Genomic DNA, 26,964 nt, shown 5'->3' on the forward strand with positions numbered 1-26,964 from the left:
CTTATTCTATTTTTCGTAAAATAATGAAAAATTACTAATATGTAATTTAAGTGTTATAGTATATATATATATACATATATATTGATTAAACTCGATACGTTTCGTATTGAGTTCATCATAAAATGATGTAGAAGTAAAAACAAAATTCATTGCTAGATATAGCTGCAATAACGTAGAGATATTTCACAAAAAAATAAATACAAGAGAAATAATCGAGCATTTTATTTCACCCGACAAAAGTTCATGCCATTGTACATTTATACAACATATATAGATTGATCGCATACACGCACAGTTGTAATTTACCCATATCATAATGCAATTAACACAACTATACCATTATTATTTTTTAATAAAAAAACCACTTTGATTGATGTATTTACACAGTTTTCAATTAACATGCACGATGACGCCCGAGATAACCATGACAACTTGATCGAGCGAGCAGAAATAGTAAACTTGGTTAGATCTCGAATGGACAGTTTGAATTTACCTGCCGTTGATCACGAAGAAGTCAGCGAGAAACGGAGCAGTCTATCATACGTCATTATCAACCCCAGTTGTGACCTCAAACTCGAGGAGGGTGATATTGTGTAAGACACGCTTTAAATGCAAATTGTTAATGGCTCGATTTTATCTCGTTTCTATAATTAAACTTGAACTATATATTTGTTTTGTTATATTCTTTCACAAATTCCAATATTAATTTACACTTGCGCAGAGTATATTATTCGTTTGTAGAAGAACGCAACCACATCGTTCCATTCTGACTGTCCTATTTCTTTTCCAGATATATTCTACGACCTAGTCCGTTTTCGGCTCAGAAAACGTTCGAGAGGCACAACAGTCGTCGGAAGTCCAACATAAGTTTCAACTCGACAATCGGGCAGCTGGGCTTCGGGTCGAGACGGGGATCGAGTATGGCGTTTCCCCCGTTCATGACCAGGCCACCGCCGTTAGTCACCACCAAAGCGAACAGCCTGTCATTGCCGGACAGCCCGACGGTGGGCAGCGCCCTCCGAGCTCGGTCCAACTCTCTACGTGTAGTCGACGACATACTGTTGAGACGGTCCAATTCGCTGAGACAGGGACTTTCCATGACGTGTAACCGGAAGAGCAGCCTCGAAGAGTTAGGAGTGTCGCACTTTCCCATCGGGTCAATCGCTCACGAACGCAGACCCAGTATGCAAGTAAGCGTAAGCGCTCGATCAATGAGAAATATCGTCACTGCGCGAAGGCGGTCTGAGGTAACTTTGTAGTTATTTCAGCTAGCCTCGATAATGATTATTAAATGCACAACGGCTTGACATTAGAACTATAGAGAGATTGCACTTAAAGCTCCGTTATGCGGGTAGATCACATGCAGTTACGTCTGGGTTTTGATTATTTTTTCAACGTCATCGTGTACCTTGTATTCATTGTATTCGTCATTAAATTTAATCGTTCACCTGCGTATCGAACCGTGTGCGACTTTGATGCCGTCCACTGGGTTAAATTTAAATTTCGTCTTTGGGAGGTTCATGTATTCTGTTCAAACCGAAACCTTCCCACCCACAAGCTCGCTTTGAAATGCCCATCACATGGTTTCTGCGGTGGTTTTAATCAAATGCGTGTAAGGTCATTACGCGGAGGCACACAAACAACGACCCGGGGCGGGCCCTCTTGATTTCATCGCCACCGACGCATGCGTATATTGTATTCTATAGTCTACACTCAACATAGTTAATATTATTGTCATTCAGTATACTTTGTATAAATATCATTGTACATTTGTATTCATTACACACTCTGCGATAATAAAATATATTAAGTAGACTGCAACTAAATCATCATTCCCGATTCGGGGAGTACGATTTATATGCAAACAATATACAATTATTATAGCAAAGTTAATCAGTATTATTTTGTAATAATAATATTAAGTAGAATATTATATTATTAACCGAATGGAATTAACCATTTAAAGTATTACGTTCGTTTTCACAGCCGATTCGGTACGCTTTATGATTTATACTTGTATAGCATTAATTGATAATGATATTATTTTCACATGATAGTTCTTACATGTTTTCACACAAAAATCAATCTTTGTCAATTGTCTATTTTTACTGCTATAATAAATTAAGAGTTAAATACCTGACAACATACGAGGTTTAATTTTTGATGAAAAAAATAAAAGCTAAAGCTTTACGATTTTTTGGTAGATACATCCATCTCCACTCAAAATCTCTTGAAGAATGCTATTATTATTGTTCGTTGCTTTCCACTCTCTGATGAACTTTTCATAAACAAAAAAATATGATATGCATACCTACGTACTTCAGACTCGTATATTTTTACAATTGCACAAAAGAAAAATTGACTAAGAAAGAGAGTGTCTTGCGTCAAAAAATAAAAAAAAATCCCATAATTCACGGAATAATACAACTTTAATGACTAGATACCTTCATCTCCATTCTCCACTACCACCATCAAAGCCACCACTTATAACCATTCCGTAATATACCAAGCACAGCGCAAGTTCAGACCACAACCCTTCACTCAACGATCAACCACCACCGCCCTCCATCAACCTTACAAACACCTGCACCCCTTCCCGACACCCACTGACCCGATCCGGCCGCGACAAACGCCTCCGGCACGACGACGCTCATGCCGACTACCGTTGTCTGTTCGCAGCTGCACCCGAGCGAAATGAGCGGCAGTGCCATTAAGATTGCGCTGAACGGCAGCATTGGGCTGGAAGTGACTCCGCCGGAAGAGGTGTCCTCGCCCGGCATGTCCAGCAACACGAGCATGGTGACCGTACCGTCACTGCACCATCCGCCGTTGCCGTCGCCGGTCATGTCGCCGCACTCGTCGCACGAACACTTGCAGGGCACGATTGTATGATACAACTTGATGTGGGGCAAACGGAAGAGCAACAACGCTCGCAACAAGTGGCTGTGAACGCACGTCACTCACGTTCTTCCCGATTGCTTCCACATCCGTCCACCGATATTATATTACTATAATTGTATATGATATTATATTATAATAAAATATGTCATCACACGCGAGCGACAACGACAACGACGACTACAACAATGATTATTATTGTTTATGATACACACACACAAGTCCCTACACCACACACACACTTTATTACGAGGCGTCAGTATTGAAAATATCACGAGCAGCAGAACTAAACCAAACTCACGCTTTTTTCCGTCAATAATAAATTTAAATTTCGGGATATTGAATACTTGTTGTCGTTTTTCATCAACTTTAAAAAAAAAAAAATACCGTACAGAATACGCAAATAAAGACAATAATCTCATGCGAATATTTCAATACGAGTCTCGACTTCTTAAGAAAAAAATGTTTACGTAATCGTTACAAAAGAAATATGTGTTATATACAGCAACTTACAATTCATGTGAGTCAAACCCCGACTTACCATTTCATGGGTAGCTCCAATGTCTATACATACATACACATATACACAAACACACTCATACAAACTCACACACACATACACACTCACGCACACATATTATATACATGCGAACGCAGATACATATTGCAATATTTTACTGTTATTGTACATATGTTGAAAGTGAAAAAGCAGCATATCCGTAACAAAATGTTATCACACGCAGTCTTCACATTCACCGTTGTTCTATATTATATATTTTATTTGTATGAGGAGTTTGCGAACGCGGTCGGTGTTTTTCTTTTCTGCAGAGTATGTCACCGGCACGTGGGAAATCAAAACGATTATGTGCCAAAATAAATATGCACATGACTTCTATGTATACATAATATGTATGTGTATGATATTAATATTATATAGGTGTATACAATCAACGATGAGAATACAATTTCATTCGGTTAGGATAGGGGACTTATATGGAACTTATAGGGTAAAGATAGTAAACTGGTAGATAGGTACATACGACGCGTCGGTCGGCGGCGAAACGGTTTTTCTTTTGTTTGATATGATAGATACGATATTGTTACCGAGCGAAATCGTCCATCAACACAGGGGTAACTGCACCATGCGACGTGTACATTTTTTTACTAAATGGTTCTTACTTTTTTTTTTCAACCCATCCCGTTATTAAAAATAAAACCAAAACCTTTTGAAGCCACTTGTTCCACCATAACAATATAAAAAATACTTATATAATAAATATAGGTACTATTAAAACACATATCAATCAAATATTTCGACATTTCATGGATTTAAAACAATTAATTGTCGGCGAAATGACTTACCTTTAACGTACAATTTATTACTTTGAAATATTATCTTTAACATTTCTTTTCGTTTTCCTTTTTACATATTTTATCCAATAAACAACAACCATATCATTATATATGTCATTATGCAACGTGTTTATATTGCATTACATTTTACAATATTCTCTAAGTTGGTAAATATAATGTTGTAACTACAATGAACAATTTTGATTCAAGTAATATTACAATGATATAGACGATTCGTGAGAATAAACATTTATTGATTCCGACTTCTGAATATCGATTATAGTCTACAATATTGTTTGGCAGATATTAAATTCGTCTTTGTGTTTCGAATTGAAAAATAATTTAAATGTAAAATAATTACAATAGAAAAAAAGGTTTCTGGATATTATTATATCTACTAAAACCGGAAAAATTATTTTTTCCATAGACTTTGTTCTGTCGACGTAGAGATTAATAAAGCATAGAATTAAAATGGCTATAATGTTTCAATATTATTATTATTTACATATTTCAAAATCCATTCATAATATTTACACAGTCGATGAATTACATTTCTACATATGATCTGTGTTGTGAGTTACTACATTACTTTTTAATTACGATGGTGGAATTATAGTTTTAAACATTGTCATAGGACCTAGATGATATTAACTATTTTATATTTATTTTGCCATGGTTCCTATTATTGAAAAAATAATACTCAAACTGTTGACACAAATGAGGGATTTAATTGTCAATGCAGAGTGTATATCAGACAAAATATGCAACTTAAAAGAATAATAAGTTAGAAAGCTAAATAATAAAATCAGTGATGTACCACCCTTATTATTCCTCTATATTATGTTAATTATTGTCATAAGCTAAGATATTATTGTATACATATTTTCCTACTTGCACGCTTTATTGTATTATTATAGTTATGTAGATCGTGCCCCGATTTTATGTTCTTGTTGATGTTCATAAAATGTATACCTAATGTTGTAAATTTCGCAAGTTTTTGTGTCATTGATGAAAATGTGAACCTGGGACCATTTGATTTATCAATACGCGATTGATGTGAATGTTATACTAATATATTATTATGGTAGTTGAAAATGAAAGAAAACGTTAAAAATACCAATAGGTAGGTATATATAATATACCTTTGTATACCTTGATGTCATTCGGTAAACTCAAAGTAAAAATTAACTAAAATTGTAGACATTTTATATATAGGAAATCGCCGTGGTGATGAAATTTGTCTAGACTTTAGTTCCTATATATTTATGATTCTATTTATGTAACAATGTATGGAAATCATACAAAGTAGACTTGACCGATAAATGTGTGTACATGTATATTTATATTTTAAGTCATAGACTATTTGTCGTATTATTAAAATATGTATTAATGTGATAGCGTTATTTTCTTATACTACGAGTACAATATCACACGCTGACGTTTTGGTACATGCGATATTGTTCAACTGTGGGAACAATGATAAATAATAGAGACTAATTATCTTACTCTCGAACCCTTGTATCTTTTGTATTGACATAACTAAAAGCCTTATTAGCGTAAAGTTATCTTTATTGAATAATTATTATATGAAATAAAAATTTAAAAAATGAATTCAAACAAAATTGTTGAAAGTGTTTTTTTTTTTTATCACAATGACAAAAATCGATTTTATTATAATATTTATGTGTGTACATAATATTAATTTAGTTGTGACTCAGATCAAGCCAAGCTCACTATACCGTCCTTCCAAATAACTTGAGTAACGTGAACTGAAGAAAAATGATTAAATAAATTACGTTTCATCAAATGGTAGTTAAAAGTAAGTAACAGAAAAATAATTCAATTTTTATACATGTATATTATGCTTTTGAATTTGAGTTGTAAATTATAAGTCAGTTCTACCGTCATTTGACAGGTACAGGTAGAGATGATTGCTTGTTGAGGGTTAGATTAGGCTACGAGGACGGTTTGGCTCAATTTAAAAAAAGCGAGTAAGTGAATATCTCTCTGCTGTATATTAGGTATCTATAGAATGTCGCTGTAATGGATGGTATTAAATTTGGAAAAATATAACCTAACGTCATATTATGTTGAATACTTGAATATGAACAATACCTTCTTAAGAAATTGTGGAACAAATTAATGTAGTAAAAATAACTTTACACCTAATGTACGTACCTATATGAACTAGGTATATATACGTCAATTTAAAAATATAAAGAAAAATAAAATTGAACAGAAATGCTTTGTCAAACTATTTCAATATAATTCTTAATGAGAGGGATCTATTACACATTAAGCACCAGATGGCAGATATGCAATATTCTCAACAATTATAATTGCTTAATTATTATACTAAAATGTTATAACTGTTCTTCAGTGTATTATTGTGTTCGATCTCACAATTACAGATAATTTAACAAACACATGAACGCTGTACATTCAGTACAAAATAACAATAAATTAAAGTATACTATTTCATAAAACCGAAAATATTTTATTATTAAGGTGAATCAATTGAACTAGGTACGTAGGTATTATTCTGTGGCTTAATAAACATGTAAAATATAATTTATCACACCTGCATAGAAGTTAAATTTCTGATGTCGATTGAAGGCAGAGTTTTTTTTCCAGCTAGCAGTAAATGTTTTTATTTACCTAGATGGCAGAAAAGGTGCAGTCCACATCAAATAAATATACGTACCTACATAAACGTATTATATCAGCTCGTTTTGTCTATCATGTGGAATACTAGGTGAAATATTAACGGACGTACGTAAATAAAAATGTGACTCTGTCATCCCCTCTTAAATGCTCCTTATGTTCGAATATTTTTTTGGAAAGGACATTTTTATAGGCTTTGCTACGATCTATTGGAATTAGATTAAGCTGTTTTTCTGAAAAAAACTATAGATATGAGGCCTTTAAAGGGGTTAGAAACGACCATCATGAACAACAGGTTTTTTATTTTTTAGACGTTTATTTTGTGTTAAAAATTTACAATTTGCCATACTTTAATTTCTTAACTGTAATACAAAATATGTATATTTTTTAACCTTGTTTAAATGTCATATAATATATTATGTACATTGTACATAGGTAGTAAATAACCTATAAAGTACTATCGTCACTTGAGATAAGTAGCTTTATTATTTTGGTCTGCCTAATAAAATCTAATGGAACACTCTCCGAATATCTGATCAAAAGCTGGTACCTAGTACTTAGTAGTGGATATCTTATAAACAAGAATTTATTATCAACCATCTCTTATTATGATTATAAATAACATCTAGTGGCTACTACTTAATACCTATTGCTAATGTTACCAACAAATTAACCATAGATATGCTTATATGCTGTTCTATGAAACACTTCGAAGAATCTAAGTAGCAAAAACAACAGTTCATTATGAATTAAAATTATATTGACTTCCCTAGTGGCTTTTCACTTCCTGCCATTGCCACACAATATACTAAATTTATATATTTAAATATTTGAAAAAATAAACAAATATATAAATTCAATTTAACACTATTTTCTAAACAAAAATCTTTACTATGTTTATGTAAGCACTCAGGGTGCACAAACTCCTTAAGAATAATATTCTTAACTATTTAATTATAATTTTATATTAGTATATTGACTTTGAGAGACTCATGTATAATATATAAAAATAATAAAAATATTTTTAATTTACAATTTATAATTAGTAAATTATATAGCTATATATGTTACTGGCAATGTGTAAACCACGAATTTTTTTTTTAACCAACTAATGTTATTTTTTATTATTATTATAAATTATAATCATTAACTATTTATAATATTGATTTTTTTTTGAACAATCATTATTAATTGTATACCATAATATTACGAATATTTTGATGGAACAACAAAAAAAAATTAACAAGTATCATCATTTTATTTTTAAAATAAATTATAATTTTATTATCACCTATTTATTTGAAAACGATTTAGAGCCATGGCATTTGGAATTACATAGCCTATCTGCTTTCCTACATTTGGTTTTAAATATGCAGTGCGATAAGTAATAAAAATAAGTTTATACACGGTATTTCAACAAATTCATAGTTTATTGTATTATGATAAATGAATAAAATTAATAATGATTGTTTTAAAAAAAAATCAATACTATAAATGGGTAATAATAATAAAAATAATATTAGTTGATTAAAAAAATATGTGTGGTACCTATACATTGCCCGGGCAGGACCACATTGACCGTAACATATATATTAGGTTCCTAATATTAATTACATAATATAGAATATTTTATACAACAAAAAATAGTCATATTATGTAGAGCGTGACCAATAACCTTTAAGCTATTGTTAAACAAATTATTTTAGCATCCCTATGCATTTAACTGAAATTTGCACCTGTGAATTAGATATAATATGTTAGTTTACAATCTATAGAAAAATCAATTTGCACAAAAAAAGCTCTACAATTTTAATACAATACTAGATGAGAAATGTTCATTAACATATTGCATTACAAGATGAGCAGTATAATTACTTTATTATTATAACGACTAATTATAATTCGTTAGCGTATTATGTTCAATTTTAAAATTTCATAGAATTTACCAAACACTTAATGACTAACGTAGGTACAAGCTTTTGGTATTTTTAAATATTTAAACCTTCTATGCATATTCAAATTGGATATGAACAATACTAATTAATCTACACTATATTTAGAATTTTATCACACATGTCATACTTATCATTATATAAAAGCAGTTGTCAACAATCATTGCATAGTGAAACAAATTGTGTTGCCGAACATTAAACGGTAAAACTGCAGAGAATTTTTAAACCGGTGAACATGAAGCTTTATACTATAAATCCACTTTACACGTCTCTGTTTTCGGTGCTTATTTTTGCGGCATTAACCTCGTAAGTTATAAATCGTCGTTAAATTGCATGTTATTTGATACAATTTAATTTCAGTTCATTCTCAATGTTATATGACAATGGACGAACATTCATAAATTCAAAATTTGAAGTTGTTTATGGAGGAAACAAAACTTTAAGTAAATATAAATTATAATATAATATTGCATATTAAGCCAGTCCTAAAATAATATATTATAGAGGTGAATAAACTCAGTTTTTTATTCTGTGACTTAATAAAATGTATAATATTTTTGTCACGCATATCCTGAAAGTTTAACTGTTGATGTCAGTCGAAGTGTTTGAAAATGATGATATAGAATAAATAAAAATGTTTTTTTACACAACGGCCAAAAAACTACCTAACAGTCGACATCACATTAATATAGGTACATGGGCGTATCGACACGTTTCGACTAATATTTCAAAGTTTAGCTGGAACGTGAGTTATTCATATGCTGTTCTATGACAGAGTCAAGTAAATATAAATACCGAGAACGACAAGAGAAGCAAATTATAGAGTACAATAATACTGTTAGAGGCGTTTTATGTTGTAGCAGAAGTGTGACCAAAAAATTGTATGGCAATTCAGTATTGGGCGAATTGCAAACTTCTTGGGGGCTCTTCGTTTATAATCATTCCACACACCATATAATTTCTTATTAATTAAATAAAATTAAAACAAATATGTAATCAAATTTTACAAAATCGTATTTGCATGGCACGGTTTTTATTTTATTCACTTTAAAAGTAGTTGTAACTTTCATTGGTACACTATAATAATTGTCAGTTACCATTTGAGTTCCTCTGAAAAAAACAAATGGAACAATATTTACTCAAAACTTGGTTATAGTTTACCTCAAGAGAAGCTCCAGATATATGGTTAGAGTCGGCTAAATAATTATTTCCAGATCACTTTTGATATTATAATATGACCCTTGTCCCTTTGTTTTTGACAATATTCAATATTTTAGATATTCGGACTTCGACCCCTTGAAGCCACCGGTTGACCTCTTATGAACTAGAATGTACTATCTACTATCACTTATAAAATTATTAATATTTCTTAATGGTTAATTAGATAATGCTACAGTTTTCTGAGAAACTCAGTTAAAACTAATCTGGACCCATACAGTATAATATGTGTAGAGTACGGTTTAAAATTATCAGTATAATTATATAATTATTCTCAACATTTTTTTTCTACTATTGCATACATTTGTTAAATTGAATTCATCAATTTATCTCAGACATCTCATAAGTATATGTGAAATCATTTATTTATATATATTTTTTTTTTATATGACTATATGTATGTAGGACTTTAAAACTCGCACGAGAATTACGTATGACATATCTATTTGTTTCATATGTTTTTCATATGATTTATTATTTCAGATATAGATGGAATGACACTAACGAATTTGAAAAGCTATAGGCAATTAACAGTTGATGAACAATTAAAAGTACAGGAGATAAAGAGAAATAGAGATTTACAGAGAGAAAAGGAGTGGAAAGAGCGGGATGAAGCAAGAGAAAGGGAACGAATATCACGTGAGGCTGAATTAGAGAAGGAACGGGAGCAGCGGGAAAAGGAACGGGTGCAACGGGAGAAGGAAAATGAGCAACGGGAGAAGGAACGGGAGCAACGCGAAAATGAACAACGAATGCGTGAGGCTCAGTGGGAGAAGGAACGGGTGCAACGGGAGAAGGAAAATGAGCAACGGGAGAAGGAACGGGAGCAACGCGAAAATGAACAACGAATTCGTGAGGCTCTGAGGGAGAAGGAACGGGTGCAACGCGAACATGAACAACGAATGCGTGAGGCTGAGAGGGAGAAGAAGCGGGAGAGTACAGGAAAATGGAATAACAATTATGGTATATGGAGCGACGACAACGAGGAGAAGAATGAGAAAGATATCAGAAAAGACGTGATGCCGAAAGAGCAAATCGTAAAACGCAGGCAGTCCAACGTGAAGCGGAAAGAGTACAAGGGGAAACCAGCGGAGCCGATAAATCGGAAGCAGCGTAGACCTAATACTACCCAAAATAAACCACTCAGTCGTGGAGGGAGTAGAAGAACATTAATCCAACAAAATTATTAATAATATATAAGATTAAATTATTTTCTAAGTAGTATCTCAAACAATTCTTTTATTAAAATTATTTATTTCTATTTTAGTTTAATCATTGATCATTACGTAGTTCAGTTAAAATGTTATTACTGTGTTATGTCGGTCTCTTCATCTAGGTATTACTAACACAATGCTGTAATCTATAATCACAAATAGCATGATTCTCATAATGAATTACTTTTTAAAAAATTATTAGCATTTAGTATAATACATATAAGCTATAATTATTATTTTACATTAACCGGTATATTTAAGCTTATATATTTGGTGAAAAACTGTAAATTCACACATTATAATATTCAAAATTATACGTTTTACTTTATATCTTACGATTATTTTTGTATCATCTAAATTTCTTAACGAATAATTGAAAAAATACAACAGTCTCAGAGTATCGAAATACAAGACAACCTTCGTAATTATTTTGCTCTTATCATTTATATGCTTTGGTATGTGAGATAAATAGTGATCTCCTTTCTATATGGTTGTTTTTGTTAACGACCTACCCCTACTCCCTGTCGGACAGACTCCACACGCTGTGGCCGGGTTATCAACCCCACACTAGACTCTATCAATGCCTGGATGGGTGACCAAGGACTCCAACTAGCACGGCACAAAACTGAGTCCATCATGCTGACTAGGATGTGAACGTACCGGGATCCGGTGTTCATTGTAGGGCGTCAACCAGTTCCTTTTCTAAGGAAATTGTGATACCTGGGACTGCAGGAGCACTGACTATAGGACGGCTTATACCTTACCTTGGAGGACATTCTCAGTTCAAAAGAGTCCTGCTAATTTCTGTGGTGACCAGCAGGCTGCTGTAAGCTCTCCAATGTTGAGATGCATTCATGTCAGAGCATGAATGTACGCTATTTGTTGAAACCTCATGATTCGGGCACAGAGGATTGCCGCTCTTAAAGTCCCAAAAGCGTACTCGGCTAAAGTAGCCTTATTCCTAGCTTGAACTCCTGATCTTCTTGCATTGTAAAGTGAAAGATTTCGAAGCAAACTTGATGACCCGGACCGAGTCAAATCTAAGGATGAGATCCAGAGGGCGGAGCGTGACATCCTGCTTGCTGCTTAGGTAAACAGCTAGAGTCGTGGCAGCAAGTCCTTTACGCGTACGATTCTTCCGGGCCTGCTAAGATGGATGAGGTGTCCCAAAGACCTCATGTTTCAGACTTTTACGGGACAAGGTTGTTATAGATACTATCTGCACCGGATGAAGTGCCCTCTTGATGCGGCTCTCTTGTACTGCCAACAACTGGAGGACACCATGAAACAAACTTCGGTTGTCCATACTGGGAGCCGCTTCGGTTGCCAGTGAAGGAGTTTGTTCGTTACCGAAATATCATCCCGAGTGACGTCCAGTAAGAACGGCTGACAACAGACTGCCTCCCAACGCATCCCGCAGTCCTTTTAAGACATGGCTGAGAACATAATAAGCTGCAAAGAGCAGAATGAAAGTATTACTGAGGCTTACCCCGAAAAGACTGACGGACCATTCTAAATTAGTATCATTAATTTTTTTTTTTATGAGGTAAAGAAACCGTCATTGTATTTATAATATGTAGAGTATATAGTTTAATGATAATATAAGGTGTGTATATTGTTTAACCTTTTTATATAACCTTTACTACTATATAAAATTGTAAGATATTTTCTACGACCGCACTAACCGAGAAAACTACAAAAACGATTCGGCTGAAACTTTTTACTGTTATACCGGACAGTCTGCTGAAGGTTTTAACAAAAATGTTGTTAATAAAAAAAATAAGAATAAAGTTATACCAAAAACTCTTATATGAGTGATCTATTATTCAAAAAGTTACACGCTTTATCGTAAATAAACACCGATCATTTATCTCTATAATAATAAAGACTGTTCATAAGTCATAACAATAAACCAACAACACTCAAACGTGTTACGATCCGCCAGACGCCGAACTCGCTTTAAAGGTTTTACGAACATAGTATTTTATGTATTTTTATGTTCTGTATTTGGAGATTACAATGGTGTTCATCCTTGTTTACAATAATATGCACGATAACACAACACTAAAAATTTTACCTACTGCTTAAGACTACACATACAATTTTTACGAAATAATATTATAGAAGCCGTAATTCTTACTGGGCCAGCTAAAGGAGAAATTGCATTTGATCCAAAAATTTCCACGATTCCCACTAACTTGCCATTTTCATTCAAACGGATTCAATTCCCTGTTAAAGTTTCTTTTGTGATTACGATTAACAAAGCTCAAGATCAAACAGTTAGGTAAGATGGCGTAGATCTTCGTTCAGAGAGATTTTCACACTAACAATAATTATACTTGGGATTTTCTAGAACTGGGGACTTAAATAAATTAATGGTTTTGATTTCAACAGAGAAAAAACAAAACCTCATATACTCAGAAGTCTTATACAATTATTTATCAATAAAAAAGTAATTAGCGTTTCTTTTGTATCTGTATTCATTTTTAATACAAATATATTTATCATTAATACTTCTGGGAACATTTCAATTCGTATTCATTAACCGTTTTTATATTTACTTGTCGATCACTTTAAACAATACAATTTGAATAAAAAATTATACATATCGTCCGAACGCAAAATAAACAACCTATCACGGGCGAAGGCGTGACGGGTCAACTAGTAATTAGTATATTAAATACATATGTAGGATAACCTAAAAAGTATTATAGTTAATTGTTACTCATTGTCATATTATTTTAATCCCTCTACTAAAATTTAATAGAACACTATCGGTTCAAAAGTTGGTACCTAATTTATAGTAGATATCTTATAAACTAGAATGTATTATCTACCATCACGTATTATTATTAATAACACGAATCTAGACAACAAAAAAGGTAATACAGTTCAGAATGAATAACCATGATATTGACTTCTCTAGTGGCTTTTCACTTCCTGCCATTGTCACACAATATACTATACTTTAATATAAAAAAAATATATAAAACTATAAAAATTCAATTTCTGACCATTTTCTAAACAAAAATATTTAATATGTTTAAGTATTAAGTGGTTCAAATTAACACTCAAGATGCACAAACTCGTTCAAAATAATATAATTTATCATCTAAGTACAAGCTAGACCAGCGGTCGCCAACCGGTGGTCCGTGGACCACTGGTGGTCCGCGGTGAAAATTTAGGTGGTCCGCGGAAAAATTTGAACTTAACTTGCAATATTATTTAATATATATAAATAATATTAATATTAATAATCACTATATGAAAAAGTATAATTGTGTCATGTTGCTGTATCATAAATAAAAATAAAACCTTTTTTACTATTTTACATGTGTATTTTTTTATATTAATTTGGTGTACAATTTATCAGTAGTGGAACGGTATTTATGTAAAAAACTATTTTAAGCTATACGTGGTCCGTAGAATTTGGAGTATGGACTTAGTGGTCCGCTAGGTCTAAAAGGTTGGCGACCGCTGNTTGTCGTAATATTGTATTGTATTCAACGTGCGTGTGGTTTTTTTTTAAATTGTATTTTGTTTTATTATTTACATAAATTGTATAATGAGTGAAAAAAAACAAAGTTATATTTATAATTTCTTTATAAATAAAAAAGATAATTGCAACAATAGTAATAACTATGAAAGAACTTTAGAGCCCCCACAATCTTCGTCAGGTGTCATTAGAAAAAACATTCAAACCGATGGAGGAGAGAAAAAAAAAATTAAAATAGTAAGAAAATATAATTCAGACTACTTGAAATTTGGATTTATTCAAGAACCTAATAGTGATCTACATCCACTGCCACTTTGTGTTGTGTGTTCTGACATATTATCCAATGATGCTATGAAACCTTCGAAACTTGAAAGACACTTCCAATCAAAACATAAGAATTTAGCAAATAAACCAATTGAATATTTTGAAAGAATGCGTAATGACATGCGAAAGCAAGTAATTACTATGAAAAAAATGACAATCGAAGATAAATCCTTGTTAAAGGCTTCTTATTTGGTAGCACTTCAGATCGCAAAAAATAAAAAACCGTATACGATTGGAGAAGACCTAATTAAGCCTTGCATGTTACAAGCCGGTGAAGTAGTATTGGGAAAGCAGGCTGTCAAGAAACTCAAAGAGATTCCTATGTCTGCTAACACTATCAAACGCAGAATTGAAGAAATGGCTGATGATATTGAAAATCAAGTTATAACAATGATGAAAAATTCACCATTTTATTCAATTCAACTTGACGAATCGACGGACGTAAGTAATAAAGCACTTCTCCTTTGTTTTGTGAGAGTTGAGTATGGAGGAGGGCTACAGGAAGAACTTCTTTGTTCGCTCAACTTGCCAGGTAGAACAACTAGCTCTGAGATTTTCGAAGCACTTGATAGTTATTTTCAGAAACACGGAATTGAGTGGAAAAAGTGTATTGGGATATGTACAGATGGTGCTGCAAACATGGTTGGACATCTTTCAGGCATTGTCGCAAAGGTGAAAAATGTCGGTCACCCAGATATTTTGTCTACCCACTGCATTTTGCATCATGAGCAACTTGCGTCAAAAAAAATTTCCCCAGAACTATACGAAGTATTATCCGATGTTATCAAAATTGTAAATCATATTCGACACAAAGCACTTAATTCAAGGTTATTTGAGTCACTTTGTGAAGAAATGTGTTCCCAATATACACACCTTCTTCTTCGTGCAGAGGTAAGATGGCTGTCGAGAGGGAAGATTTTAACCCGACTGTTTACTCTACGTGAAGAAGTTAAATTATTTTTCCAACAGCAAAATAATGTGAAATTTCAAGAACTTTTATTCAATGATGAGTGGGTAGCCAAGCTTGCATATCTGGCAGATATTTTTTCGCTGTTAAATGAATTAAACATATCCATTCAAGGACAACTTAAGGACGTGTTCACAGTACGAGACAAAATGGATGCTTTTCAAAAAAAAATATTACTTTGGCAAACACGGTTGGCTGAAGAGGATCTACAAATGTTTCAACATTTTGATGAATATATGAAAGAAAAGGACGTTAACCAGCGAGTGGTAGCTATTGTTCAACAGCATTTAGAATCACTTACAGAATCTTTTTGTCGTTATTTCCCAAAAAAAGAAGATCCTAGACATGGTAATATGTGGATAATAGATCCATTTGCAGCAAACAATGAAAATAATAAGTTAAATATGAGCGAAAAAGAAAGCCTCATCGATTTATCATCCGACTCCTCACTCAAAACTAAGTTCCTGGAATTATCAAAAAGCCATTTTTGGTTGTACGTTAAAAATGAATACCCTTTGTTGAGTGAAAAAGCAATGAAAATCTTAATTCAATTTTCAACTACGTATTTATGTGAAAAAACATTTTCTTCGGTCACAGTTATTAAGACACGGTACCGGTCTCAGCTAGAAATAAGTAAAGCTCTACGACTTGCAGTGACTACATTGGAGCCAAAATTGCACGAAATTCTTCAAAACAAACAGGAATAAATATCACATTAAAATTTAATTAAAACTTAAAACTTTCATCATAAATAAAAATAAAACCTTTTTTACTATTTTACATGTGTATTTTTTTATATTAATTTGGTGTACAATTTATCAGTAGTGGAACGGTATTTATGTAAAAAACTATTTTAAGCTATACGTGGTCCGTAGAATTTGGAGTATGGACTTAGTGGTCCGCTAGGTCTAAAAGGTTGGCGACCGCTGAGCTAGACAGTTTAATAATTATATTGAATTTGGAATGTATATTCTGTACAAAAAATAATAAAAATATAAATTTTACAATAAATAAATTATATAGGTATACAAATTATGTGTATAATATTAAAAACATTATGTAGAATATATTATGTAAAAAAAAAAATGAGCATAGTAATATGCTGTACGTCATCAATAACCTTTATGATATTGTTAAACAAATTATTTTAGCATCCCTATACATTTAACTGAAATGTGTACCTGTAAATTAGATATATATTGGTTTGCAATATATAGAAAAATCAAATTGCACAAAAAAAGCTCTACAATTTTAATATAATACTACATGAGAAATGTTCATTAACATATTAACATATTGCATCACAAGATGAGCAGTATAATTACTTTATTATTAAAACGACCATATATAATTCGTTAGCGTATTGTGTTCGATTTTAGAACTGCATATAGAATTAACCAAACACATAAGGTCTGGTGCAGGTACAAACTTTCGGTATTTTTAAATATTTAAACTATCCATGCATATTCAAATTGGATAGGAACAATATATTAACACTATATTTAGAATTCATAAGACATGTCATACATATGATTATAAAAAAGCAGTTATTGTCAATCATCAGTGCATAGTGAAACAAATTGTGTTGCCGAACATTAAACGGTAAGACTGCAGAGAATTTTTAAACCGGTGAACATGAAGCTCTACACTATAAATCCATTTTACACGTCCCTTCTATCGGTGATAATTTTTACGGCATTAACCTAGTAAGTTATAAATCTTTGTTATATTGCATGTTATTTGATACAATTTAATTTCAGTTCATTCTCGCTCTTTACTGAAAATGGAAAAACATATTATGTAAATTTCAAATATGCAATAGTTTATGGAGGAAACAAAACCTTAAGTAAATATAAATTAGAATATAATATTGTATATTAAACCCATCCTCAAACAGTATATTATGGAGATGAATTAATTTGAGTTCCGGAATGTTATTTAGAATTGAAAAAGCAATTTTAGTTTATTTTATTTTATTTTACTAATCTAACAAGACAGAATCCTGGATGGTTTAGATTCACAATGTGACCTGATAGGTCCGACCAGGGGAGTTGCTCAAACAGAGATTTTAAGATTTACGAAGAAAATATTTGTTTATATACGGTTGCAATAGTTATAGGATAAATATAAATATATTTAGTAGAAATGGTTATTTTTTTTTGTTTATTGGTTGCCTGCAGTGGTTCATCGTGCAGAGCAGGTATAATCATGCATACAATTAAATTTTCGCACATTGCCTACCAAGGTGGGTGAGTTGCGCTTATAGCCGCTCATCGGCGTATCAGCAATCAAAATAAATATAAAAATATTTTTTTCAATAATACACAGCAGGTAGGCATAATAAACTGCTTGCATTATCACTATCGAGTCTCATATAGAGTTGGCAACAAAGTAAACGGGATCAGCTAGTATAATTAACCCTCGTTTTATAAAGTATTTTGTGCATAGTACAATACCTAGAATGTATTTTCTACTATCACTTATTAAATTATTAATATTACTTAGTGCCTATTGGCTAATAGATTATATTTAAAACAAATTAACCATCATAGTATATCCATCTGTAGGTACATACAGAGAGAACAAAACCACAAACTGTCATAATTTTTTTAATTTATACTTACCTTTTGTTAATTTTAAATTGCATAAAACCTGGCTCTAAGTAATTATGTGGTTAGAGATTGTAGTAGGGAATGAATTTTCAGATTCTTTTGTAAAATAGGTTTATTTATTAGTTGTGCCAAAAATTGAGTTAAGCTATATTGAGAAACTTGATTAGCTTGAAAATCAAGCAGTTCTTCTTCGAATCCACAAATATCTTCACCTACTTCGTCAACAGACATTTCAAATAGATTTCTCATCCAACTGTATTTACTTAGATCTATATTTTCTAGTATGCATTGATCGATTTCTAACTGTAATTAATTGTCAAAGAGCTCTTGAAGCAGTTATTTTTAGTTCTATAATTTAGTTTTTGTTGAATCTTCGAGAAATTCACTTTGAAAAAGAAATGTGTCATTTTTTCCTCGAGACAGTTTTTCCTCCAAAGTGCGAGCTTTTGTTTGAATGAAGATATTTTTTCACCAATGTCAACCATAGTCCTATTCTTCTCTTGCATCTCAATATTCAACTCGTTTAACCGTCTAACAATATCACTTGAAAAAGCCAATTTAGCAACTCACGAATCATCACTGAATTTATCTGCTAATTTAAGTTCTTTTCCATTAGAAAAATATGTATTTCTGTAGAGTCTATAGAGGGAACGAAAACAATAAATTATTATAATGTTTTGATTTATATTTACCTTTTGTTAAATATTAATAATCTTATTATCTTAATAAATATTATAATCTATATAATGCTATGTACAATATACCTAATGTGTTTGGACTGGGTTCATTTTTCAATGGTTAAAACTTAGTTAAAACTAATCTAGAATGATAAGATATGTGTGTAGAGCACTGAAATGTATCTATATAAATAAAAATGAATGCCGCTTTTTCCGCACTCGTAATTTTTAAAACTCTTCCGATTCCCTTGAAATTCAGCATAAATATTCAGCCGGATCAGGGGAAAGTCAGTATCCATATGAAAATCACAAAATATATCTCCCATTCAAAGAAAGTAAAGATACAAGGTTATTACTAGTGCTACTCTGCTCTAGCGGATTAATATGCATATACATACCAATGATTACAATCTGTATAAATAAAAATGATTCATTGTTTTATAAAAAAAGAAAAACTTATGAAATGAATTACATAAATCTATACAAATAAATATGAATGTTAATAATAGCTAATCGACTGTAGGCAAAGACGCAGACCGGGTAAAACCCCAACTAGTTGTTAATATTATTTTTTTGTACATAAATTTGGTTAAATTGAATGTATCAAATTATTTCAGACACTTAATAATTAACTGATTGCAATATAAACATCTATGAATAATTGGCAAATTCTGTACTAGTTTATGGGAATTCATGAATATTGAATATACATATATATATATATATATTGTTATTTTGCTATATTTGTGTAGAATTTTAACACTACAACAGAAATTACGTGTGTTATGTTCGTTTTTTAAGTATGTGTTTTCAATGATTAATTATTTCAGGAGTAGATGGAATTCCTTTTCCAGGATTGAAAAGCTATAGGCAATTAACGGTTGATGAACAATTAAAAGTAAAGGAGATGAAAAAAAAAAGATATGAGGGATGAAGCAAAAGAAAGGGAACAAAAATTACTTGACGCTGATAGGGAGAAAGAACAGGAGCAACGTGGAAAAGAGCTCCAAATGCGTGAGGCTGAGAGGGAGAAGGAACAAAAAAAAGGGAAGAAGAACAAAGACGTGAACGAAAAAAAGAAAGAACAGAACGTGAAGCAGATGCAGCCTAACGTGAAACGGAAAGAGTACAATGTGAAACCAGAAGTACCAATAAGTCAGAAAAAGAGAAGACCTAATAATATACAAAAGTCGTCAAACAGTCGTGGAGCAGGTAGAATAATGTCAACCCAATAGAAAAATTATAATAAGTTTACATTAATTTCTGAGTAATAACTCAAACATATATTTTATTAAAATTATTTATTTCCAATTTAATTTGATCAATGATCATTATGTAGTTCAGTTCCATTGTTATAACTGCGTTATGTCGGTCACTTCAATACTGTAATCCATAATCACCCATAGCGTAATCCTCATAATAAATTACTGCTTAAGATAATTTTCATTTAGTTTTATACATATTATACACTATAATTATTATTTTACATTATACGGTATATTTCCGCTCATATATTTTTAAATTTTTTGTAAAACTGTAAATGATCTACACAATATTCAAAATTATATGTTTTACTTTATAACCTTTAACAGTCTCATGGTATCAAAATACAAGACAACCTTCGTAATTATTTTGCTCCTATGCTTTGGCATGTGAGATAAACAGTGATCTTTTTTTTAAATGGATGTTTTTGTACGTTTCATCTTTAAGTCATTTCAGTCTGTACTTGTTTCCAAGCTTCATAATACCGGATAAACTAGATTAAAGTATTGATTTTCTTCGATCAAACTGGTAGTCGTGTACATCAGGTAAGTCCACGGACTAAGATATAAATGACAGGAAACTAGGAGCTTTTCAGTGGCCACGTATGCTAGTACCAGAGACAAGTGCAGATTGTCACAATGGGCAATGAGTGTTTACAATGCCATCGATGTAAAACATGTATTGAGATACAAAATATGACGCCAAATAAAAACAACGGTTATTGCTGAAAACTTTTGGTGCCCGGTGTCAGGAACCTTTCGGTGGCTGTCCCAGCACCCAGGACTGCCGGCTAGCCGACAATGTCGTTTCTAGTCATTTACATCTTATTCCGTGGTGTGAACATTAGAGTAATTACGCCAAACAAGGTCATATGTGTTTCTAACTATATACGACATCTAGACAAAGATATTAAATTATTGAGTCTATTTCATAGAAGACAACATTTACTCAACAGCAAACAACTTAAAAACAATTATATATCTTTGTCTAAAAGTCGTATATAGTTAGAAATATGTATACTCGATCGAGAACAATTTGGTCTTAAGAAAATTTTCTTTAGTAATTATTTATAAGTTTCGCCATTTAGATTATAATAATAAAATAAGAAATGAATTTCTTTTGCTGTACATGTAAAAACTACGTCACTATACTGATAATTCCAGACCCATTTATATACACAGTTTTGAAACCTTTCTCTAATGTTCATTTTCCGGGGGTAGGGGTTAAGTCTTATCATTTTTAAACACCACGTCTTAAAGACCACTCTTTCAACATACCAGTCAGCTGTTTTTCTCCAGTAACTTCATCATTTCTTATATGGCAATTACCTGTGCCTTGCTTTGGGCGAAGCTTGTAAGTAGCATTTACTATCTTTAAGGAGTCATAAGGAATAACGATGCAATTGTAACATTACGTATATTTGATTGCGGTTCAATTCATTTATAGGCATATCAAACAACTAAATAATTTATCTATATCGAATCTAGATTTACCATTACGGTACTACAGCAGTAAAGTACTTGATATCAAATTAACTACGTTGTCTCCTCATTCGTATGACCACAACAACTAATATTGTCACTATCAATACGCGGTCACAGATTTTAAAAACTTCTTCTAACGACGACATTATGAAAGCCATTAATCTACTCTCCACATCCTAATCGTGGAACTCGAAACAAATATTTCTGGTTTAACTTTTCAAGTAGCTGATCTTGTTATCAAGAATGTAACTTTTCAACCTAAAATTTAAGTTCTCCATTCTAGAATCGATCTTCTCAAATCATGGCTGTTCCATTATAGTGACTTACCTTCACTGATTTTTCGTGAATCTTTAGAACTTTTAAAAATATAATTTAATACAATCACTTACGATGTGCCTGAGTCGCACCCGAGCTTATACAGTTTATGCCTTAGACAATCATTTAAAAGATGTATCGATACCGGTTACCACCGAACCAAAGCTAATTCACCTCTGTAATATTAACGTCAAAAAACCAAGACAGCTCAAAGTTATTTGCCTATCCAAACACTATGCTTCACAACTCAACTTAAACTTTAATTTTCAAAAACGGGGTGGAGTATTACCTCCAAAGGATTTCATCAGTTTATTATTAATTGCACTCCAAAAAAAGCTAAGACCAGTTTTAATTACCACCTCGTATGAAAAATGTGAGCAACTGTTTGTTCGGTGCATAAGTAATAACAGTAATAATTGTGAAAAATGTCAATTAGGATTTATTGTTTTTCAATTTTTGTTATGTACATACCTAGGTTTAAAATGATGTATACAATTTTAATACAAATTAATAATACTATTATTATACTCATTATTTTCGTATATCGCTGAGAACATAACAACTGTATATTACTTTATAATTCTAAGAGCAACCAAAAAAATGTTATAACAAATAACAATACACAGTTTCACAGTTTGAATTCGTTGTTTAATTTGAGAACACCAAGTTTTTTTCTATTGATAACTAACAATTTCATATGTGCATTATATTCATTTAAAGCACTTTTACATTGATCAGGCAATTCCAACAATGCTGAATTTATTTAGTCATTGATGTATATCAATAAAAGCTGACTGTGGCAATGCTAACCAACCCGACATAATAATGGTATATACATGAATACGTTTTTCCTCTTCCGGCTTGTAAAGTCATCCCAGTTGATTTGGTAAGTGAAAATACAAACTAAACTTCATTCATTGATGGGAAACAAATAAGAATTTTATGATAGAATAAATGGTATGAAATATATATTTTATAACTCATTATAAATATATTTTATTTTTGTATACCTGTAAAAGATGCTAATATATATACAGTAGAAAGTTATTTTTGTTTTTAACACTTTAATGGTTATTGAATGGTGAAGTGAGTGCATGTATAATAAGTGAAGTGCAGTGAACCATTTTTCTCCAGCACCACCCAGTTTCTTTTCATTGAAATTGAATTCCTGAATTATGTTAACAATACAGTGTTCTTGGGAATGACGTCATTAAAAGACAAAATTCTAGTGCAAAATATACATTTTTAACCATAATATATATTTTCATAAATATGTCATTTGGGGCACTGCCAAAAATACCCACCCAATGACATAATTTCCTTATCATAATTTTTGATGATATACTAAATTGTTTATGTTACATAATACTCGTATTAATGAGTAGATATTTTAGTTGTCTTCAAGTAGCTGATACACTGTACAGAAAATCAACCATTTTTGGAAATAATGGACAAATACAAAAATGAGTTAGCAGAACTATTAGGTATCACCAAAACGTTGTGCAAGATGACAAACAATTCAATAAAATCTGCCATGAAATCAAATCGTTGCAAAAGTACAATTTATAATACAATATAAAAAATTATTATCTTTTTATAATTCTATTGTAAACTTGTATGTCACTGAACTCCTCCTAAACGGCTGGACCGATTTGAATGAATTATTTTGTATGAGTTTAGGTAACGCCCTGGATGGTTTAGGTTCACAATCGGACCCGATAGGTCAGACCCGGGGAGTTGCTGAAACAGGGATTTTAAGATTTACGAAGGAAATATTAGTATATTTATGGTTGCTATTGGTTATAGGAGAAATTTAAATATATTTTTTAGAAATTGGTATTTTTTTGTTTATTGGTTGACTAAAGGTTCATCGGGTAGATCAGGTATAAGCATGCATAAAATTGAATTGTTGCACATTTCCTATGAAGGTGGCTGAGTTGCACTTATAGCCTCTCATTGGCGTGTCAGCAATCAAAAAAAAAATATATTATTTATATAAAGTAGTCATCAAGTGGGGTCCGCAATCCACAGCAGGTAGGCCATAATAAACCTAACCTAACCATCGAGTCTCATATAGAGTTGGCATTTTTAACGGGCAACTAAGTGCACGGGATCAGCTAGTACCTATAATATAAAATATTTTTATATTACAACTTAATGAAGTTGGAAATCGTTCATCTTTAGTATTTTTTTAAGACACGATATAATATAATATACTCTGTTCAAAATGAGATCGGACCTCGGCGGCCGAGTTGTACGCATGGGCGTGGCTTTGTTCCGTGGCAGCGCCCGACATGCCGCTGATAGTGGGGACGGCGTCTGACCGTCGTGGAACGAAAACTGATCGCCGCCCAGGTCCGATCTCATTTTGAACAGATTATAAAGTATAAATGGTATTAGCAGTTAGCACACTTGTTTTACGTGGTATCTTTTTTTTATTTTATCTAGGTACGCCGTATTATGTGAATCAAGATAGACACTCAAATAAAAGTGACAAGAAAGAATTGTCGAACACGGGCATACTCATCCAGCACTATAATGACTCCATCGCCGGTAAAGGCATTAAGAGAGACATTGCCTCTGTGGACGAGACGACAGAAAATGCGCCAAAACGAATGAAAAAACCTGTATCGAAATGTTTCAAATCACATTTTCTACTCTCCCGAAATACCCCGAAGAGAAGGAAAACGTTTTTAAAGTACAACACGTTGAAGTATTATACCCCAGCCCTGCCAGCTATTTTGGAGGAATCGATAATGTAACAAAATATAATGTGCGAAGTTATCATCGTCGTTATGGCATATTATAATGGTTACGTTACTCTAAAAACAAAGTCGAAAACAACTTTAATAAATATATATATATATATATATAATATTATATTCATACATATTTGTAATATATAGTTGTTATATACTTATATATAGTAATATATATATATTCGACATTTATTATAAACGATAGCATGTCTTAACGACGGTAATTCCGTGGGTCATATATTTTTATCGCAGTTTATCCCTACAGAATAGCCGGCAGTGTTGGCGTATAATATGTACTTAAACGTCTTGCACTTCGAACCAGTCTTCTTCTCTTTGGGCTAGTTGAAATTTGAAAATTCGATTGAAAACATTTCGATACAGCTTTTTTCACACGTTTTTCTGACGCCTCACCGTTAATGACGGCAACGTCCCTCTTTCTGAAAGTGCTGCAAATATTAATGATTATTATCATGGTGCACGAGCCTGTTGATTAATTAAGAAAAAACCATTAAGTGTGTGTATTGGTGGGAAATGAAGAGCCACTGGAGAATACTGCCTAATACTGAATTGCAATACGATTTTTTGGTCACACTTCTACCACCATAGAAAATAGCTCCATCAATACTATAGTCATTTATAATCAGCTACTCTTACCGTTGTCAGTAGTTTTATTTACTTAACTGTTTCTCAGAACAGTATATAAATAACTTACCTTGTAGATAAAATTTGAAATATTAGACGAAACGTGTCCAAACGCCCATGTACGTACCTATATTAATCTGATTTAGACTGTAGTGCCGTTGAGTAAAAAAATATTTTAAATTTATTTAATATCATTATTTTCGAACGATTTAACTGACATCAAAAATCAACTTTCATTAAAGGAGTGACACAAAAATTATACATATAACTAAGTCACAGAATAATAACAAAGTTTATGCACCTTCATAATATATTATTTTAGGATGGGTTAAATATACAGTGTTAAATTGAAATTTATATTCACTTAAAGTCTTGTTTCCTCCAAAAACTACTTGATATTTTAAATTAGTATATGTTTTTCCATTGTCAGAAAAAATTGAGTGTGAACTGAAATTAAATTGTATCAAATGACATGCAATTTGAAACTGATTAACTTACTTTTTAACTTACGAGGTTAATGTCGCAAAAATAATCACCGAAAACAGAGACGTGTAAAATGGATTTATAGTATACAGCTTCATGTTAACCGGTTTAAAAATTCACTACGGTTTAACCGTGTAATATTCGTCAACACAATTTGTTTCACTATGCGCTGATGGTTGACAACTGCTTTTATGTAATGATATGTATGACATGTGTGATAAAATTCTAAATATAGCATAGATTAGTATTGTTCCTATCCAATTTGAATATGTATGTATAGTTTAAAAAATTTAAAAATACTGAAATTTTGTACCTACGCCAGTCATTATAAGGGTTTGGTAAATTCTATGAAATTCTAAAATCGAACACAGTACGCTGACGAATAATAATTAGTCGTTATAAAAATAAAGTAATTATATTATTCATGCCTCATTTTGTGATGCAATATATTTATGAATATCTCTCATTTAGTATTAGGTGACAAAGTGTAAATGTTTATTATTTGTACTTTGGTGAACATATTACACAAAACTAAATTCAATAAAATAAAAAAACTGTTGCCCTTATAATTTAATAATGAATGATAAACTTAACACTTTTATGCCTGAGACCATATAGTTTCCACCCCTCTTAAGGGCTTTGT

The 26,964-nt window shown here is 31.9% G+C and overlaps 4 protein-coding genes across 9 annotated transcripts in view; all 4 read left to right on the forward strand.

The window, feature by feature from the left end:
- Positions 1–5,468, forward strand: part of LOC111040396 (potassium channel subfamily T member 2) — a 175,206-nt gene extending 169,738 nt beyond the window's left edge. For 4 of the 5 annotated variants that reach the window (XM_022324303.1, XM_022324306.1, XM_022324304.1 and 1 more), the window contains 3 exons: positions 388–593; positions 791–1,247; positions 2,680–5,468. In XM_022324303.1, the coding sequence (XP_022179995.1) occupies positions 388–593; positions 791–1,247; positions 2,680–2,892 (876 nt within the window). In that variant the 3' untranslated portion in view covers positions 2,893–5,468. The remainder of the gene's footprint in view (positions 1–387; positions 594–790; positions 1,248–2,679) is intronic. The other variant, XM_022324305.1, reaches the window with a different exon arrangement.
- Positions 5,469–9,006: 3,538 nt separating this feature from the next.
- On the forward strand, positions 9,007–11,634 carry LOC111040409 (putative uncharacterized protein DDB_G0271982). Of its 2 annotated transcripts, XM_022324331.1 has the most exons (4): positions 9,007–9,173; positions 9,228–9,310; positions 10,569–10,771; positions 10,868–11,634. In XM_022324331.1, the coding sequence occupies exons 1-4, from the start codon at positions 9,103–9,105 to the stop codon at positions 11,273–11,275; spliced, it is 765 nt and encodes a 254-aa protein (XP_022180023.1). In that variant the 5' UTR covers positions 9,007–9,102; the 3' UTR covers positions 11,276–11,634. The 2 variants fall into 2 exon arrangements, with proteins under 2 accessions (XP_022180023.1, XP_022180022.1); XM_022324330.1 differs by having other exon boundaries at positions 9,009–9,173; positions 10,569–11,634.
- A 1,097-nt stretch (positions 11,635–12,731) lies between these two features.
- Positions 12,732–16,793, forward strand: LOC111040417 (zinc finger MYM-type protein 6-like). The gene is made up of 3 exons (XM_022324342.1): positions 12,732–12,771; positions 13,424–13,583; positions 14,933–16,793. Exons 1-3 carry the CDS (start codon positions 12,732–12,734, stop codon positions 16,791–16,793), a joined length of 2,061 nt encoding a protein of 686 aa, XP_022180034.1.
- A 928-nt stretch (positions 16,794–17,721) lies between these two features.
- Positions 17,722–20,486, forward strand: LOC111040418 (myosin-M heavy chain-like). The gene is given in 5 exon segments (XM_022324343.1): positions 17,722–17,792; positions 17,847–17,932; positions 20,206–20,298; positions 20,336–20,416; positions 20,419–20,486. Coding segments are annotated over 5 exon segments (399 nt in total).
- The last annotated feature ends 6,478 nt before the right edge of the window (positions 20,487–26,964 follow it).

The sequence above is a fragment of the Myzus persicae genome, unplaced genomic scaffold (assembly GCF_001856785.1).
Source record: "Myzus persicae strain clone G006 unplaced genomic scaffold, MPER_G0061.0, whole genome shotgun sequence".
Lineage (NCBI taxonomy): Eukaryota > Metazoa > Arthropoda > Insecta > Hemiptera > Aphididae > Myzus > Myzus persicae.

Excerpts from the sequence above, each read along its gene's own strand:
- LOC111040409 (XM_022324330.1), top strand. The coding sequence starts at position 9,103 with ATGAAGCTTTATACTATAAATCCACTTTACACGTCTCTGTTTTCGGTG. Across the intron at positions 9,174-9,227 it reads ATTTTTGCGGCATTAACCTC|TTCATTCTCAATGTTATATG; the intron begins GTAAGTTATAAA and ends ATTTAATTTCAG. Across the intron at positions 9,311-10,568 it reads TGGAGGAAACAAAACTTTAA|ATATAGATGGAATGACACTA; the intron begins GTAAATATAAAT and ends TTATTATTTCAG.
- LOC111040417 (XM_022324342.1), top strand. The coding sequence starts at position 12,732 with ATGGCTGAGAACATAATAAGCTGCAAAGAGCAGAATGAAA. Across the intron at positions 12,772-13,423 it reads CTGCAAAGAGCAGAATGAAA|AAGCCGTAATTCTTACTGGG; the intron begins GTATTACTGAGG and ends ATAATATTATAG. Across the intron at positions 13,584-14,932 it reads GCTCAAGATCAAACAGTTAG|TAATAACTATGAAAGAACTT; the intron begins GTAAGATGGCGT and ends TTGCAACAATAG.